Consider the following 15,185-nt stretch of genomic DNA (forward strand, 5'->3'; position numbering starts at 1 on the left):
ATCAAAATGGGAAATAATGGGAAATTATACATGAGAACTATAGAACTATAGAAAAGTGAAAATCCCCAGTGGTGGAACTGTGAATAGAAAGTAAGTTGAGGGAGGCACATTCCCATGGCAACTGGGATGCTAAGGAAGTTAAAGAAGGAGGGACATGGAGTACACCTCTGAGGAAGCTGGTCACAGCGAAATGCATCAGGCGAACGTGGACCACAAGGTGGAACGCAAAGGAGAGAGGAGACACCAGCAAAACCCCCTACTCTCGCAATCCAACTTGCACACTGAGGGAGGGACTCTTTTTTGAGGGATCCGGGTGACTTTTAAGCTTGTTATATGCGCTGATCAAAAGTTTATGTAAGTGCATGACTTTTAAAGGAACAGTAACATCAAAAAATTAAAGTGTTTTAAAGTAATTAAAATATAATGTGCTGTTGCTCTGCAAAAAAAACTGGTGTTTTTGCTTCAGAAAAGCTACTATATAAATAAGCTGCTGTGTAGCCATGGGGGCAGCCATTCAAGCTGGAAAAAAGGAGAAAAGGCACAGGTTACATAGCAGATAACTAGTAGATAAGCCCCATATAATGGGGGTTTATCTGTTATCTGCTAAGTAACCTGTGCCTTTTCTCCTTTGAATGGCTGCCCCCATGGCTACACAGCAGCTTACTTATATAAACTATAGTAGTCTTTCTGAGGCAAACACCCCAGTTGTACCAGTGCAGGGCAACAGTACATTATATTGTAATTACTTTTATACACTTTCATTTTTTGGTGTTACTGTTCCTTTAAGTTGCTTTTTAATAAATTGAGTTACACTATGGGCACTGCCCCTGCTTCTTGATTACAGACAGAAAACAGGAGGTTATTTGAGAAGCATCTCCGATATATGCACATAAAGCCTACTTCTAGTAAGTTGCCACCCACTGGGGAACGGGAAGTTGGCACATTTGCACTAAAGGAACACAGAGTACAATAATATGTAGTTTGATGAAAGCACTGGCACTTGGAAAAGTTTTTTTTTTTTGTGGTTTCATGGCTCACTTTAAAGTTTGAACACAAGGGTGTTTGAGTATTTTGATTGTAATATACCAGATGGTCGTTTTTTCCCTTATTCCCTTGTAGCCCTCTGCCCTGATCTGTGTTGTTTATTAATTTGAGGATCCAGCTTTGAAGAACTGCGAATTGGATCAGCAAAGGGATTTTTCAAAGAGTAAATTTTTCCTTTGACTATTTAAATTTTGTTTGGCAAAATATAGACCAGTATCTGCAACATAAAGATTCAATCCCCTACATATTATCCATGGAGAGGGATAACCTGTACCATCACTAACTAAATTGTATTTATTTAAATAAGGTAATGATTTCTAAACCTTTTAAATTAAATGAATCTAGAACAATACTTTACCTCCACTGCTGCCAGCCCAAAGGCTATTCCAATGATTATTACAAGGTGATTCTTGAAGAAGTCAGAGATGACACCTAAACATGTCTATGGGAAATATTTATGTTAGTTCTAATTGTAAGATTGTTACTGCAGTATAATGTGAAAACAAAATCTTGCATCCAGATATCCCAAGTAGGGTCTCATGCCTAAGAATGCATTAGAAGAGCTATGTGGCCCTTTTCTTTAAGCATAGGAAACTTAGCAGCTTTGCATTTTTGTAGTGATTGGGGAGTTTGACAAACAGATTATGAGCTGAGTGTAAACCACAGGGGACACTCAGGAATACCACTTGTTGGTCTGTTATAAGTCTTATTTAAACACACACTACAATATCAAAATTGGTACTTGGGCCCCCACAAGGTAAGTGGAACAGAATTCCTTTTCTTTCTATAATAACAGATGCAATAGAAGTCAACAATGAAAATTCTACTGATGATAAATTTAATGATGAAAGAAAATTCACCACACTGTCACATATCTGGTTTAGTTGTCAAAAGATAAAACCATTCTGGAATGAGTTCAGTAAAATATGCCAAGAGATCACTGGTAACCAAATTGATTTAACCCCAACATCAATTATACTATTACATTCTCCACTTAAGGAGAAATACATTAAACACAGTTTACTCCTTCAATTAAGGTTAGCAGCACGCTCCTTGATACCTAAGCAATGGAGGGACCCTAATCCTCCATCAATTTCATTTTACCTTTATTATATAAATGTGATAATCTATGCGACTATACTGTAAGTATCTTGTAAAAGATTGAAACACTGAAACTGTTCTTTTCTGATGATATTACTAAGACAATAATGGAGTTTAAAACAAAAAAAGAAAGAGAATTCACCAATGAGGGTGCTGCTTGCCAGCACATTGTTGTTCATCTTGCTGTTCCATATAGAGATTGTATAAGTTGTGAGTTTGTGATATTACACTGTAATCAAACATCAGAAAGGAGGACATACTGCTTTTTAGTAGTACTTAATGCTTTAAAATCCAATTGCAAGGACAAAGAACATAGAGCCAGATTTACACACACCAGGTGACATTTTCAAATGAGGATTATATAGCATTTTAAGGTAGCCACAGGGGGAACAGGGAAAGAGTTTTACTAAGCAATTTCTTTAAGAATAAACCCTGAATGATCCAAGCATAATATGTAAGCAATAGTGTTTAGATCACCTTTAATGACTAAAGTTTTAAAGTGTTTTCTTGTAACTCTTCTAGAAGTCTATGTTATAGAGACATGGAGTGTTATTTATTCATGCTAGAGCACTAAGATACTCAAAATTGCACTCTTTCTTAAGTGAATTATGTTGAATTGGAGATGTATCTGTGCTGAAAACAGATGCTGTATGGGTTTATAGTATACTGAGTATGTATTCTATCTCTGAGCTATACTCTGCTAGGCTGCTATACCTCCAATATATGTAGATTTCTCTTTATATAGAGCAGGATGTCTTGTCTGTCTATTCACAAATATATGCCTTGGTACATTTTCTTTTTCAGTGAAACTAATTGCATAAGATAACTGATGTATGCCAAGTACTTACCTCTTTATAGTAATTCTTTCCAGCAAAATAGATGCAATTATTAGTGCGACTTGTTGTAGGACAGATGCAAGAGGCAGGAACATTGGCACCCCAGTCAGTATAGCCATTTACTAGACCACAGCATTGACTCTATAAATGATGATTATATAAATATAAACCACAAAGGTTAATCATGTAATCAGTAACCACTAGAATCTATTCTGCATATTACATAAAAACAGTTATGATAATAATCATTTTCTGCAGATTAAATAGAATGAATCAGTTACTTTTTTTCTTTTTTTTTTCATAACTGATGGTTTAATTGTATTTGTCTCTCAGCTCTTCCATCAAATATTAAAATAGTATTGGCACTCTACTTTCCAGCCTCATCCTTTCAGTATTAATGCACCACAAGGCTGTGGCTTTTCTCTTTCCCCCATCAGGTCATCAGTGATTACCAATTCAGAGAATGTGCACTGGAAGTGAGGACCAGACTGCTTTTCAGTTTGCATGCTTCCACAGGTACGGAGAAAGACTATAGGAGAATGCTTGTTGCTGTTGAGAAGGAGAAAGGGGTACCTATTGTGGGGCACACTTTTTCAAGGAGTTTTCAATTAAAATTCTGTACCACTTCTGAAATAATTAAGTTACTCTTCACTCTTCCTCTCTTGCAACCTGTCTTTTTGCAGTCTCTCTTCATGCAGAAGTCAGTGTCAAATTTGATTAACAGGTAGGTCTTAAACATATATCAGGGGGGCTTCCTTTCCTAGCAGATGTGTGAGCTTACTCAAATAACTGACTCCAGCACAAACAAAACAAAAGACTTTGGCAAAATCCTGCCTATGGAGAAACAGGATATTTGCCAAAGCCGGTTATTTTGAAAAAATGAGCTTGAATACTATTTTAAGGTAAAGGGTGCAATGCCCCAAAGGCTGTATTAGACTTAACTGTCAATCAAAACTTCACTTTTACTGCATAAAGAGAGAAGAATAAAGAGAGACAGATGCTGAGAGAGATATAGCGAAGAGTACCTTGATTATTTCAGAAAAAGAACAGAATTTTTAATTGATTATATTTAGAAAGTTTCTTATTGCAGTAAGATGAAGCTTACAGTTAATTTTCATTTTTGTGATAGATCACCTTTAAAAGTAATCGGGTCAGCTGGAAAAATGTTAAAATATCTTACATCTTTATTGGTACCCCTTCCTCAGCAACTGCATTTGCTCCCCCACCATCTAATTACTTCCCTTTTTCTCTCCTTGACCCTTCCCTGATTTCTTTTTTATCAGCATCATTTCCCCATAGCCATCTCTTCTATATTCTTCCTCCTTTCCTGTTTCGTTCCTTAGCTCATTTTATCATCCAGTGCTTACTCAACATGCAATGTTATTTTCCATAAGGAAGGACATCCATGCTCCTTACTCCTGGTTATCCAGTCAATTCCTGCAAACCTTTATAGCGTTTGAGGTTAAAAATGAATCTACGCTCTCCTGTGACCTGGGGTTTTCCAGATAAGGGAACTTTCCATAATTTGGATCACCATGCCTTATGTCTACTAGTAAATTGTTCAAACAGTAATTAAACCCAATAGGAATGTTTTGCCTCCAGTAAGGATTCATTATATTTTAGTTGGGATCAAGTACAAGGTACTGTTTTATTATTACTGAAAAAAAAATATTTTTTTAACTATTTGAATTATTTGATTATAATGGAGTCTATGGGAGATTGCCTTCCTGTAATTTTAAGCTTTCTGGATAATGGGTTTCGAAATAACAGATCCCATACCTGTACTACTACTTTTAAATCAGTATGAGTTTAAATCAATGTATGAGTGTTAAAGATTACATGTATGTATTAGAAACCAAAAAAATAACAGCAGAAGTGAAAATAAATATTACAGAAAAAAGCATACATAACGGTATAATTTCTCCAACCATATTTTAGCATCAACAAATCTTTAGCAGATACGTGGATCTTATCATTTCGGCAAAGTACATTAGATTACCTCTTTCTGTATATTTTCAAAACTGGTCTTAAAACTCTCATCTTGACCAGATAATGGGAGAAGTTTGTAGAAAGTTTGATTTAATTGAGCCTCAATCTAAAAAATATAAATCAAAGGTTACTTTTATTACAAATATAAACCAAAACAAGCAGCAGATGCTTAATAGTGATGAGCGGAATCTGTCCTGTTTTGCTTCGCCATAAAATTTGTGAAAAGTGAAAAATCAATTAAACGTATTTGTCACACAACTTTTTTGCTGCCCGCGTCTATCTTTTGTCGCCCACGTCCATTTTGCTGTGACCGCACCCAATTTTTGCAGTGACTGCGCCCATTTCTGACGCGCCCAATTTGAAGTGGCCACGACTTTTTGATGCGCAACAAATTTTTCTGCAGCTAATTTTCACCAAAGTTTTGTGAAACAATTCGTAAATGTCGAAATGTGAAAATTTGCTGTGAATCCATACCTGCCGAAAAAATTTGCTCATCACTAATGCTTAATTAATCCATAATGACCATACCTTTGGTTTATAAACAGCTCCTAAAACTCCAGCAGTGATTTGAAGAGCCAGAATAAGAAATAATCCAATAAAAAACTGTAAAGAAATCAGGAGAAAATGTTATCTTTATTCATTTTAAGTAACTTCGCTTGAGAAGAAATAAAGTCTCATGGGTTGAAGGTAAAATAATATCATATATATTATTAAATTATTTAATATTTAATATAAGGAAATCATAAAAAGATATACTATGGAAGAAACTGGAAAGAAATAAAGGAGGGTAGAAAATGTGAATTAACAGAGATGCAAGAGAGGTACAATAAAATACGTTATGGAGGTTCTAGTGGGAATACATTTTGAGAGAGAAAAAGGTCTTGAGATAAGTACAATATGACATGAAGATGGTGGGAAATTCAAAGGAAATGTGCTTTGTAAAGAGTGGGTGAGGTATTATTTTAAAAGGAGGGGCTGGGAATTCTGAAGGCAAGAAAGGCTGGGGGAGAGAGAGAAATCTGAGTGAAGGGACTGGGGAGAGTTAATTAGGGAACAGAAAGGTGAATTAAAGGCATTGGGTAAGGTACTGTACAGAGGATGAAAAGAAAAATAGTATTGGAAATGTAATGTAGGTAATCAAGACTTGGCTAGGATTGTTACCAGAAAAGGAAAGGTTAATATAATGTACTGGAGGGAAGAAAGTCTAAATAAAGAAGGTGGTAAAAGGTTGTGAAGTAAAAGAGGGGGTCTTGGAACAAAATGAATTAAGAATGGGAAAGGTTGGAGAGAGATTCACTTGAGCAAAAACTCAACTGTTTTAACAGAGGGGTAACAGGTCTAAACAAGGGCATAAAGGAGATTCTAGAGAGATGGGGAAATGTTTGTAACTACATGAAGTGCATATTTTTTCCAAATAGTAATTATATGATTGAAAAGCAAAAATATAGTATCTTGGCTTAAAATTTAATGCAAACACAAACCAGAAGCAGCAAGCACCGACTTTCTCTTATGGCCCCACAGCATCCAAAAAATCCGAGGACCATGATAATTGCACCCACTGCAATCATGAGATCAACTGCTGAAAGCAAGCTTCCTCCATCTATGTTCAGTTCCTGAAACAGATAAAGAGAAGAGGGGATACTTGTTTTTGCTTTAAAAATACTAGTTATCTTAGAAAACAATATAGATTGTAATATACTGTGCTGGGAAGTAAGGGGAAGGGTGCCACTAAGCTATGGTTCTAAGCAGAAAGTTCTGTACAGGTCTTGCTATGAAAATGTGATAGTTTCCTAAAATAATTCAATAATGAAAATGTTTTAAAATCAGCTAGTGAGACAATACTTACTTGTTGTACACTTTTACTGACTCTGACCCATATGGAGACACCTAATATTACACAGCCACAAAGCTAGAAAATAAACACAAACATTGTAAAATTTTCAAAAGTAGCACAATTGTTAAAATATATATCTATGTATGTAAGTTCACAGCAAATAACAATATTCCCGCAGCATATGAAGCATATGAGTAACATGTTGCTCTCCAACCCCATGGATGTTGCTGCCAGGGGCCTTAAAGTAGGTGCTTATTTTTCAATTTCTGGCTTGGGGGCAAGTTTTGGTTGCATAAAACCCAGTGTAATTGCCCAACAGAACCTTCTATAGGCTCCCAGTCCACATAGGGGCTAAAAATTAGCCAATTATAGCTCTTATTTGCACCCCCAGGAACTTTTTCGATGCTTGTGTTGCTCCCAAACACCTTTTCCATTAGAATGTGGCTTACGAGTATGAAAGGTTGGGGATCCCTGATATAAACTATACACTCCATTTTATTACAAACAACAATAAAATTTTGCATTTCACAATGTAATATTGGTCATTAGACTGTTATTGCATTGCAGGCATGAAGGTGGTGTAATCTTTTGGAGCAACTTTTGGAATAACTTTTTCATTAAGAATTTTTATTACAAATGCTGCGCACTGAAGCAAACAAAAAATTCTCAAACGTTCTTCCTGAGTCGGAAGTGGTTGCTAAACAGTTTCCACGTTCGCACTGCCCATATAAAATTTGCGCAAAGGCAAATTTGTTCCTATACAAAATAAAAGTACTAATAGTTCCTACTCAGACCTGGCATCTTGCATGTTATGCTAACACATCTGGCAAATTAATTTTGTAATTTTATAGAAGTATAAATAAAATTAGAGTTTTAATTAAAGTTTTTCTTAGTCCTGTTAACAATCAAATATATATAAGACACTGACTTTAATTTTACAGGCGCAATATTTGCAAGTCTATAATAAATATATAAAACCTGAAATTTTCACTGTTCCTGTAAGCAGCCTTATGTGCTAGCATCACACCACCTCCAGAAAGCCCACGGATAGCAGCAGAGATTGAAGGAGGGGGCAACATGACCCAGGCCTAGCCCTCGCAGAAGCCCAATAGGTGGTTGAAGTAAAGGGGAGGGATAATAGACGGGGGACGGGGGGTTGGATTAGAGGGTCATCTTAGTTTGAGGAAAGGCTGCCTGGCCACCATTTTACGGTAGCCAGAAGTCAGTAAAGTTTACCTCCCGCCCTCCCTAGAAAAGGGTGGGTTTTATGGTCTTATTTGTTAATTTCTTAGTTGTCACACATGTGGCCAAGGGGTACACGAGTTTATAGTTAGTTAATGGAAGAATAAGAAAGCAGGAGGGTCACCTTTTGTCATGAAGGATATTCGTCACAGCAATGGCGGGCCCTTGTCAATCTGCAGGGAAAATATTTGACTTATCTTGGTGGGATGGTTTAACCCCTAAGGTGGGTGGCCATTATTCTGGATGTATTCCGAGGGAAAATTACTTAATAGGTTGATGGCGGGCACTCCAGGTAAGGCTCTTTGATACTTACAGTTTGGCAGCATATCCTCTGGGTCAGGATGCTTTACGACTGGAGGATATTGTTTCAGGTAAGGAAGGGCTCATGTGTTTTAATGTTATACATGTTTACAATATTTGCAAGGTTTACTATGTTTTAAAATTCCAAGATGATAGCGTCACGCATTTTATTGGATAGAGAAGATCAGTGTGAGAATGCAATGGGTTATGCCTGGGTCATGTCATTGACAACATAGTATTCCGGGTGTGTCTGTTAGCATTAAGTACACATCATGCTCCTGCACTTTCCTCTGGGTGTGACACACAAGGCTCCTTACCTTGCCGTGCATGTTTCAGTCTAGCACATAACAGGCATTTCTCCATGTCTCTCAGGCTTGTAGGGGCCCCTTGTCCCTTTGGTAAAGGTAAATTTTTTGCAGAGAAATTATCATACAAATCAGGGTGTGATAACATACCAAGGTATGTGTTGATATGCAAGAGAGTTCATTAGGAGTGGCTGGACTATTATTCTTCTATGGATAGTTACATCTATGTAACTATCCTAATATGCGTCTTTTCTCTACATAAAGATAAACATGGAATTTAATTTTTTTTTTTTTGTTAACTGGTTGCCTGGCTACCTGGGACATCAGGCTGTAAATATCTTAGTGATTATTATTTATGCTTATCTACATTTATTACAGAGGTAGTTTCACTTGCAGTCCATGATGTATTGTTACATAGTATCAATGTGTTTTCCAGTTCCTCATTTGATATAATAATGTAGTATACAGGTCCTTTTCAAAAAATTAGCATATTGTGATAAAGTTCATTATTTTCTGTAATGTACTGATAAACATTAGACTTTCATATATTTTAGATTCATTACACACAACTGAAGTAGTTCAAGCCTTTTCTTGTTTTAATATTGATGATTGTGGCATACAGCTCATGAAAACCCAAAATTCCTATCTCAAAAAATTAGCATATCATGAAAAGGTTCTCTAAATGAGCTATTAACCTAATCATCTGAATCAACAAATTAACTCTAAAAACCTGCAAAAGATTCCTGAGGCTTTTAAAAACTCCCAGCCTGGTTCATTACTCAAAACCGCAATCATGGGTAAGACTGCCGACCTGACTGCTGTCCAGAAGGCCATCATTGACACCCTCAAGCAAGAGGGTAAGACACAGAAAGAAATTTCTGAACAAATAGGCTGTTCCCAGAGTGCTGTATCAAGGCACCTCAGTGGGAAGTCTGTGGGAAGGAAAAAGTGTGGCAGAAAACGCTGCACAACGAGAAGAGGTGACTGGGCCCTGAGGAAGATTGTGGAGAAGGACCGATTCCTGACCTTGGGGGACCTGCGGAAGCAGTGGACTGAGTCTGGAGTAGAAACATCCAGAGCCACCGTGTACAGGCGCGTGCAGGAAATGGGCTACAGGTGCTGCATTCCCCAGGTCAAGCCACTTTTGAACCAGAAACAGCGGCAGAAGCGCCTGACCTGGGCTACAGAGAAGCAGCACTGGACTGTTGCTCAGTGGTCCAAAGTATGTCATTCGGAAATCAAGGTGCCAGAGTCTGGAGGAAGACTGGGGAGAGGGAAATGCCAAAATGCCTGAAGTCCAGTGTCAAGTACCCACAGTCAGTGATGGTCTGGGGTGCCATGTCAGCTGCTGGTGTTGGTCCACTGTGTTTTATCAAGGGCAGGGTCAATGCAGCTAGCTATCAGGAGATTTTGGAGCACTTCATGCTTCCATCTGCTGAAAAGCTTTATGGAGATGAAGATTTCATTTTTCAGCACGACCTGGCACCTGCTCACAGTGCCAAAACCACTGGTAAATGGTTTACTGACCATGGTATTACTGTGCTCAATTGGCCTGCCAACTCTCCTGACCTGAACCCCATAGAGAATCTGTGGGATATTGTGAAGAGAAAGTTGAGAGACACAAGACCCAACACTCTGGATGAGCTTAAGGCCGCTATTGAAGCATCCTGGGCCTCCATAACACCTGAGCAGTGCCACAGGCTGATTGCCTCCATGCCACGCCACATTGAAGCAGTCATTTCTGCAAAAGGATTCCCGACCAAGTATTGAGTGCATAACTGAACATAATTATTTGAAGGTTGACTTTTTTTGTATTAAAAACACTTTTCTTTTATTGGGCGGATGAAATATGCTAATTTTTTTAGATAGGAATTTTGGGTTTTCATGAGCTGTATGCCACAATCATCAATATTAAAACAAGAAAAGGCTTGAACTACTTCAGTTGTGTGTAATGAATCTAAAATATATGAAAGTCTAATGTTTATCAGTACATTACAGAAAATAATGAACTTTATCACAATATGCTAATTTTTTGAAAAGGACCTGTATTTAATTTACAATTTTGAAAACCATATATTTTGCAGGGTAAAAGGGAACCTGTCTGTCGGGGGGGGGGGGGGTTGAGCAGCAGTTGTGTGTAACAAGACTGGGGTTCAGTTATGTGCCTCACATTATTGCTTGTAGAGGCAGCTTCAGAATTCAGAAGAACCTCACTGACCCTCATAGATGTTAGATAGATGCATCGTATAAGTAGTGATGAGTGAAAAATTTTGCCAGGCATGGATTTGAGGCAAATTTCCATGTTTTGCCATTGGCAGAATGTCTCATGAGACAGGTGCAAAAATTTGCCACTGGAAAAAAAATGACTGTGCTTGGGATCCTCTCTGCTGCCCTTGGCTGTGCACAGTTCACTTAAAAATTCCCTTTTTCTGATTTTACTCTACTGCACATGCCCGTCACAAAAACGACCAGCCACATGTGACTCAGGGACTTGGCTACAAGGGGTTACACTCAGCCACCTTACACACAAATTAGACATCAAATGCCCCAAACATACCAGCCCCCTGAAAATCTATATCCTGCCATCATCTTTCATTACCAGGCAATAGAAACCTAATATGAATATGTCCCTATTTCACAATACACAAATGCATGTGATCTCCTCATAACCAATATATGATTTATGAGAATGTGAACCTTATTGCAAAGATGATATGGATCCTTTCCCATAATACATATTTTCCTCATAGCTGCTTCCCCCTGCAGCTCTAGGCAGGGCCGCCATCAGGGGGGCACAGGGGGGACAGTTGTCCCGGGCCCGGGCGTTTAAAGGGGGCCCGGCCGGGCTCTGTAACTGTTATTGCTGGTATCCGCTGTTATGTCCCGAACTCCCTGCTGCGTATGCGCTTTTATAAGGTTGCGCCCCGTGCGTGTGACGTCAGTACGCACGGGGCGCAACCTTATAAAAGCGCACATGTAGCGGCGAGTTCGGGACATAACAGCGGATACCAGCAGTAACAGTAACAGAGCCCGGCCGGGCCCCCTTTAAACGCCCGGGCCCCGGACAAAAGATGCTGGCAGCGGGGGGGGGGGGGACTGGAGGATTCTTGGGGCGGCCCTGGGGGAAGGTGTAGGATGTTTGGGGGGGGCCTGGGGGAAGGTGTAGGATGTTTGGGGGGGCCTGGGGGAAGGTGGAGGATGTTTGGGGGGGCCTGGGGGAAGGTGGAGGATGTTTGGGGGGGGCCTGGGGGAAGGTGGAGGATGTTTGGGGGGGCCTGGGGGAAGGTGGAGGATGTTTGGGGGGGCCTGGGGGAAGGTGGAGGATGTTTGGGGGGGGCCTGGGGGAAGGTGGAGGATGTTTGGGGGGGCCTGGGGGAAGGTGGAGGATGTTTGGGGGGCCTGGGGGAAAGGTGGAGGATGTTTGGGGGGGCCTGGGGAAAGGTGGAGGATGTTTGGGGGGGGCCTGGGGGAAGGTGGAGGATGTTTGGGGGGGCCTGGGGGAAGGTGGAGGATGTTTGGGGGGGCCTGGGGGAAGGTGGAGGATGTTTGGGGGGGGCCTGGGGGAAGGTGGAGGATGTTTGGGGGGGCCTGGGGGAAGGTGGAGTATGTTTGGGGGGCCTGGGGGAAAGGTGGAGGATGTTTGGGGGGCCTGGGGAAAGGTGGAGGATGTTTGGGGGGGGGCCTGGGGGAAGGTGGAGGATGTTTGGGGGGGCCTGGGGGAAGGTGGAGGATGTTTGGGGGGGGGCCTGGGGGAAGGTGGAGGATGTTTGGGGGGGGCCTGGGGGAAGGTGGAGGATGTTTGGGGGGGGCCTGGGGGTATGTGGAAGATGCTTGGGGGGGCCCTGGGGGAAGGCGGAAGATGCTTGGGGGGGCCCTGGGGGAAGGTGTAGGATGTTTGGGGGGGGCCTGGGGGAAGGTGTAGGATGTTTGGGGGGGCCTGGGGGAAGGTGGAGGATGTTTGGGGGGGCCTGGGGGAAGGTGGAGGATGTTTGGGGGGGCCTGGGGGAAGGTGGAGGATGTTTGGGGGGGGGCCTGGGGAGGGAATTGGGGGGCTGGGAGGATGTTTGGGGGGGGGCCTGGGGGAAGGTGGAGGATGTTTGGGGGGGGCCTGGGGGAAGGTGGAGGATGTTTGGGGGGGGCCTGGGGGAAGGTGGAGGATGTTTGGGGGGGGCCTGGGGGAAGGTGGAGGATGTTTGGGGGGGGCCTGGGGGAATGTGGAAGATGCTTGGGGGGGCCCTGGGGGAAGGCGGAAGATGCTTGGGGGGGCCCTGGGGGAAGGTGTAGGATGTTTGGGGGGGGCCTGGGGGAAGGTGTAGGATGTTTGGGGGGGCCTGGGGGAAGGTGGAGGATGTTTGGGGGGGGCCTGGGGGAAGGTGGAGGATGTTTAGGGGGGGCCTGGGGGAAGGTGGAGGATGTTTGGGGTGGGCCTGGGGGAAGGTGGAGGATGTTTGGGGGGGGCCTGGGGGAAGGTGGAGGATGTTTGGGGGGGCCCTGGGGGAATGTGGAAGATGCTTGGGGGGGCCCTGGGGGAAGGTGGAGGATGTTTGGGGGGGGGCCTGGGGGAAGGTGGAGGATGTTTGGGGGGGCCCTGGGGGAAAGTGGAGGATGCTTGGGGGGGCCCCTGAAGGAAGCAGCAGGATGCTTGGGGGACCCTGGAAGAAGCAGGAGGATTCTGGGGGGTGGGGGGGAGCGGCAAGAAGCAGCGGAGAGCGGGCCATTGTATGGGGGACACTGGGGGAGGACCACCAATGTTTTAGGGGGCCCTGGGCAGGCTAGCAATGTTTTAGTGGCACTGGCACTAATGCAAAACGTAATCCTTGGCCACAAATGTTTTAGGGGGGCCCTGGCTACCAAGGCTTTAGTGGGCCCTCGCTACCAATGCCTGTGTGTCCCTTGTGTTGATGGGAGGGGCCATTGGGGGTGTGGGAGGGAGGGGCCATTGGGGGCTTGGGTGGGTGGGGCCCAGAAAATTTTGTTGTGAGGGGCCCCGTGATTTCTGATGGCGGCCCTGGCTCTAGGTCCACACTCCCTTTATTGATCAACAGATCAAAGAAACCAATTGTCCCAGCTTCCTTGCTCAAATGGTCTGGTTTCAACTAGTCCTATACGCTAGTAAGTATGACACCTTTCCACAGCCCTGCAAGGGAGCCCTGGGTCAGGTGATGAGATGGTACCCCAGGCCCCGACTGGAACTAGGAGAAGGCAGAAGAGGCACCTGCCTAGGGCACAGCAAGGGATGAGCGCCAGACAGGTACCTTTCCTTCCTACCCCCTAGTCCTCACTCCCTTGCCCCTGCCACTTGTAATTGTGTTGCTTCCCCCCCGTGCTTCTTTGTGCATGCGCACATTTGGGGGGGGTGCAGGGACAAGGTGGCCAGCCAGGTTACCTAGGGTGCCCAGTTGGCTTGGCCTGCTCCTGCCCCAGGCCTGTGCATTTTTCTTTGAAGAGGGGTCCCAGGTTGGAGTTCGCAGTCACTAGGAGGTGCCCAACAAATTGGCTCCCCCACTGATTAAGCCTTTTGCTTATCCTTTTATTGAGGTTGAAATACTTTTTTTAGCCAAAACTCTGAATTTGAGCTTCCAAAATTTAAACATCCAATAGTTATCTTTTAAAAAAAGTGAAACTCAAATGTAAAACTTCAGCACCTAAAAGCTTGTGAGTTCATGTAGAAGTCAATGGAAGCTGACCTATGAAGAATATAAGCAATTGTTTTACAATATTTAAATTTTTATATGTGAACTGAACGTGTTGTGACAGACAAATGAATTATGTTACACCCAGAGAAAGGAAAGTAAGGCACATATTGCAATCTGACCTTTGGTATTACAGAAATTCATTTAAGCATTGCTTTATATTCTCCTTTAGCTGATGAGTTTTAATTAGGGTCAACAGTAATAATTTAATAAAATGTAGATTTCCAATGTTAACATTGATAAATTAATTAAAAGTGACCTCAGTTATTTACATGTAATTTACCAGTATGTTTATGGGGAGTTATCCAACTAGAATGCTGTGGGGTGGATGCAGCCCTCCAAGCAATTTTTATGACTTCTTAGTATTGAATTAGTATTAAATATTAATATAATCTGGTCAGTAAATGTGCAGTGCAGGTATGGTCCTGTTATCCAGAATTCTCAGGACTTTGAATATTTTGTAATTCGGATCTGCATACCTTAAGTCTACTAAAAAATTATTTAAACATGAAATAAACCCAGTAGGACTGGTTTGCATTTAGTAAGGATTAATTATATCTTAGTTAGGATCAAGTACAAGGTACTATTTTATATTAACCAGGAAAAAGGAAATCATTTTTAAAAATTTTAATTATTTCATAAAAATGACTATGACAGATGGTCTTCTCATAATTTGGAGCTTTCTAGATAATGAGTTTTGGGAAAATGGATCCCATACCTGTATCATTTAACTGTCCCACTATATATCAATATAGCTATCCTAGCTATCTCCAATTGGATGAACCAAAACCACCTCAAACTGAACCTAACAAAAACTGAACTAATGATCTTTCCGCCTAAG

The 15,185-nt window shown here is 41.9% G+C and overlaps 1 protein-coding gene across 1 annotated transcript in view; it reads right to left on the reverse strand.

The window, feature by feature from the left end:
* Positions 1-15,185, reverse strand: part of tspan8 (tetraspanin 8) — a gene marked incomplete at its 5' end in the record, with an annotated part of 63,382 nt that overhangs the window by 1,998 nt on the left and 46,199 nt on the right. Inside the window, 6 exon segments of the mRNA NM_001011430.2 lie at positions 1,403-1,486; positions 2,994-3,122; positions 4,981-5,076; positions 5,499-5,573; positions 6,452-6,583; positions 6,817-6,879. Coding sequence (NP_001011430.2) covers positions 1,403-1,486; positions 2,994-3,122; positions 4,981-5,076; positions 5,499-5,573; positions 6,452-6,583; positions 6,817-6,879 — 579 coding nt within the window.

The sequence above is a fragment of the Xenopus tropicalis genome, chromosome 3 (genome assembly GCF_000004195.4).
Source record: "Xenopus tropicalis strain Nigerian chromosome 3, UCB_Xtro_10.0, whole genome shotgun sequence".
In the NCBI taxonomy this organism is placed as follows: Eukaryota; Metazoa; Chordata; class Amphibia; order Anura; family Pipidae; genus Xenopus; species Xenopus tropicalis.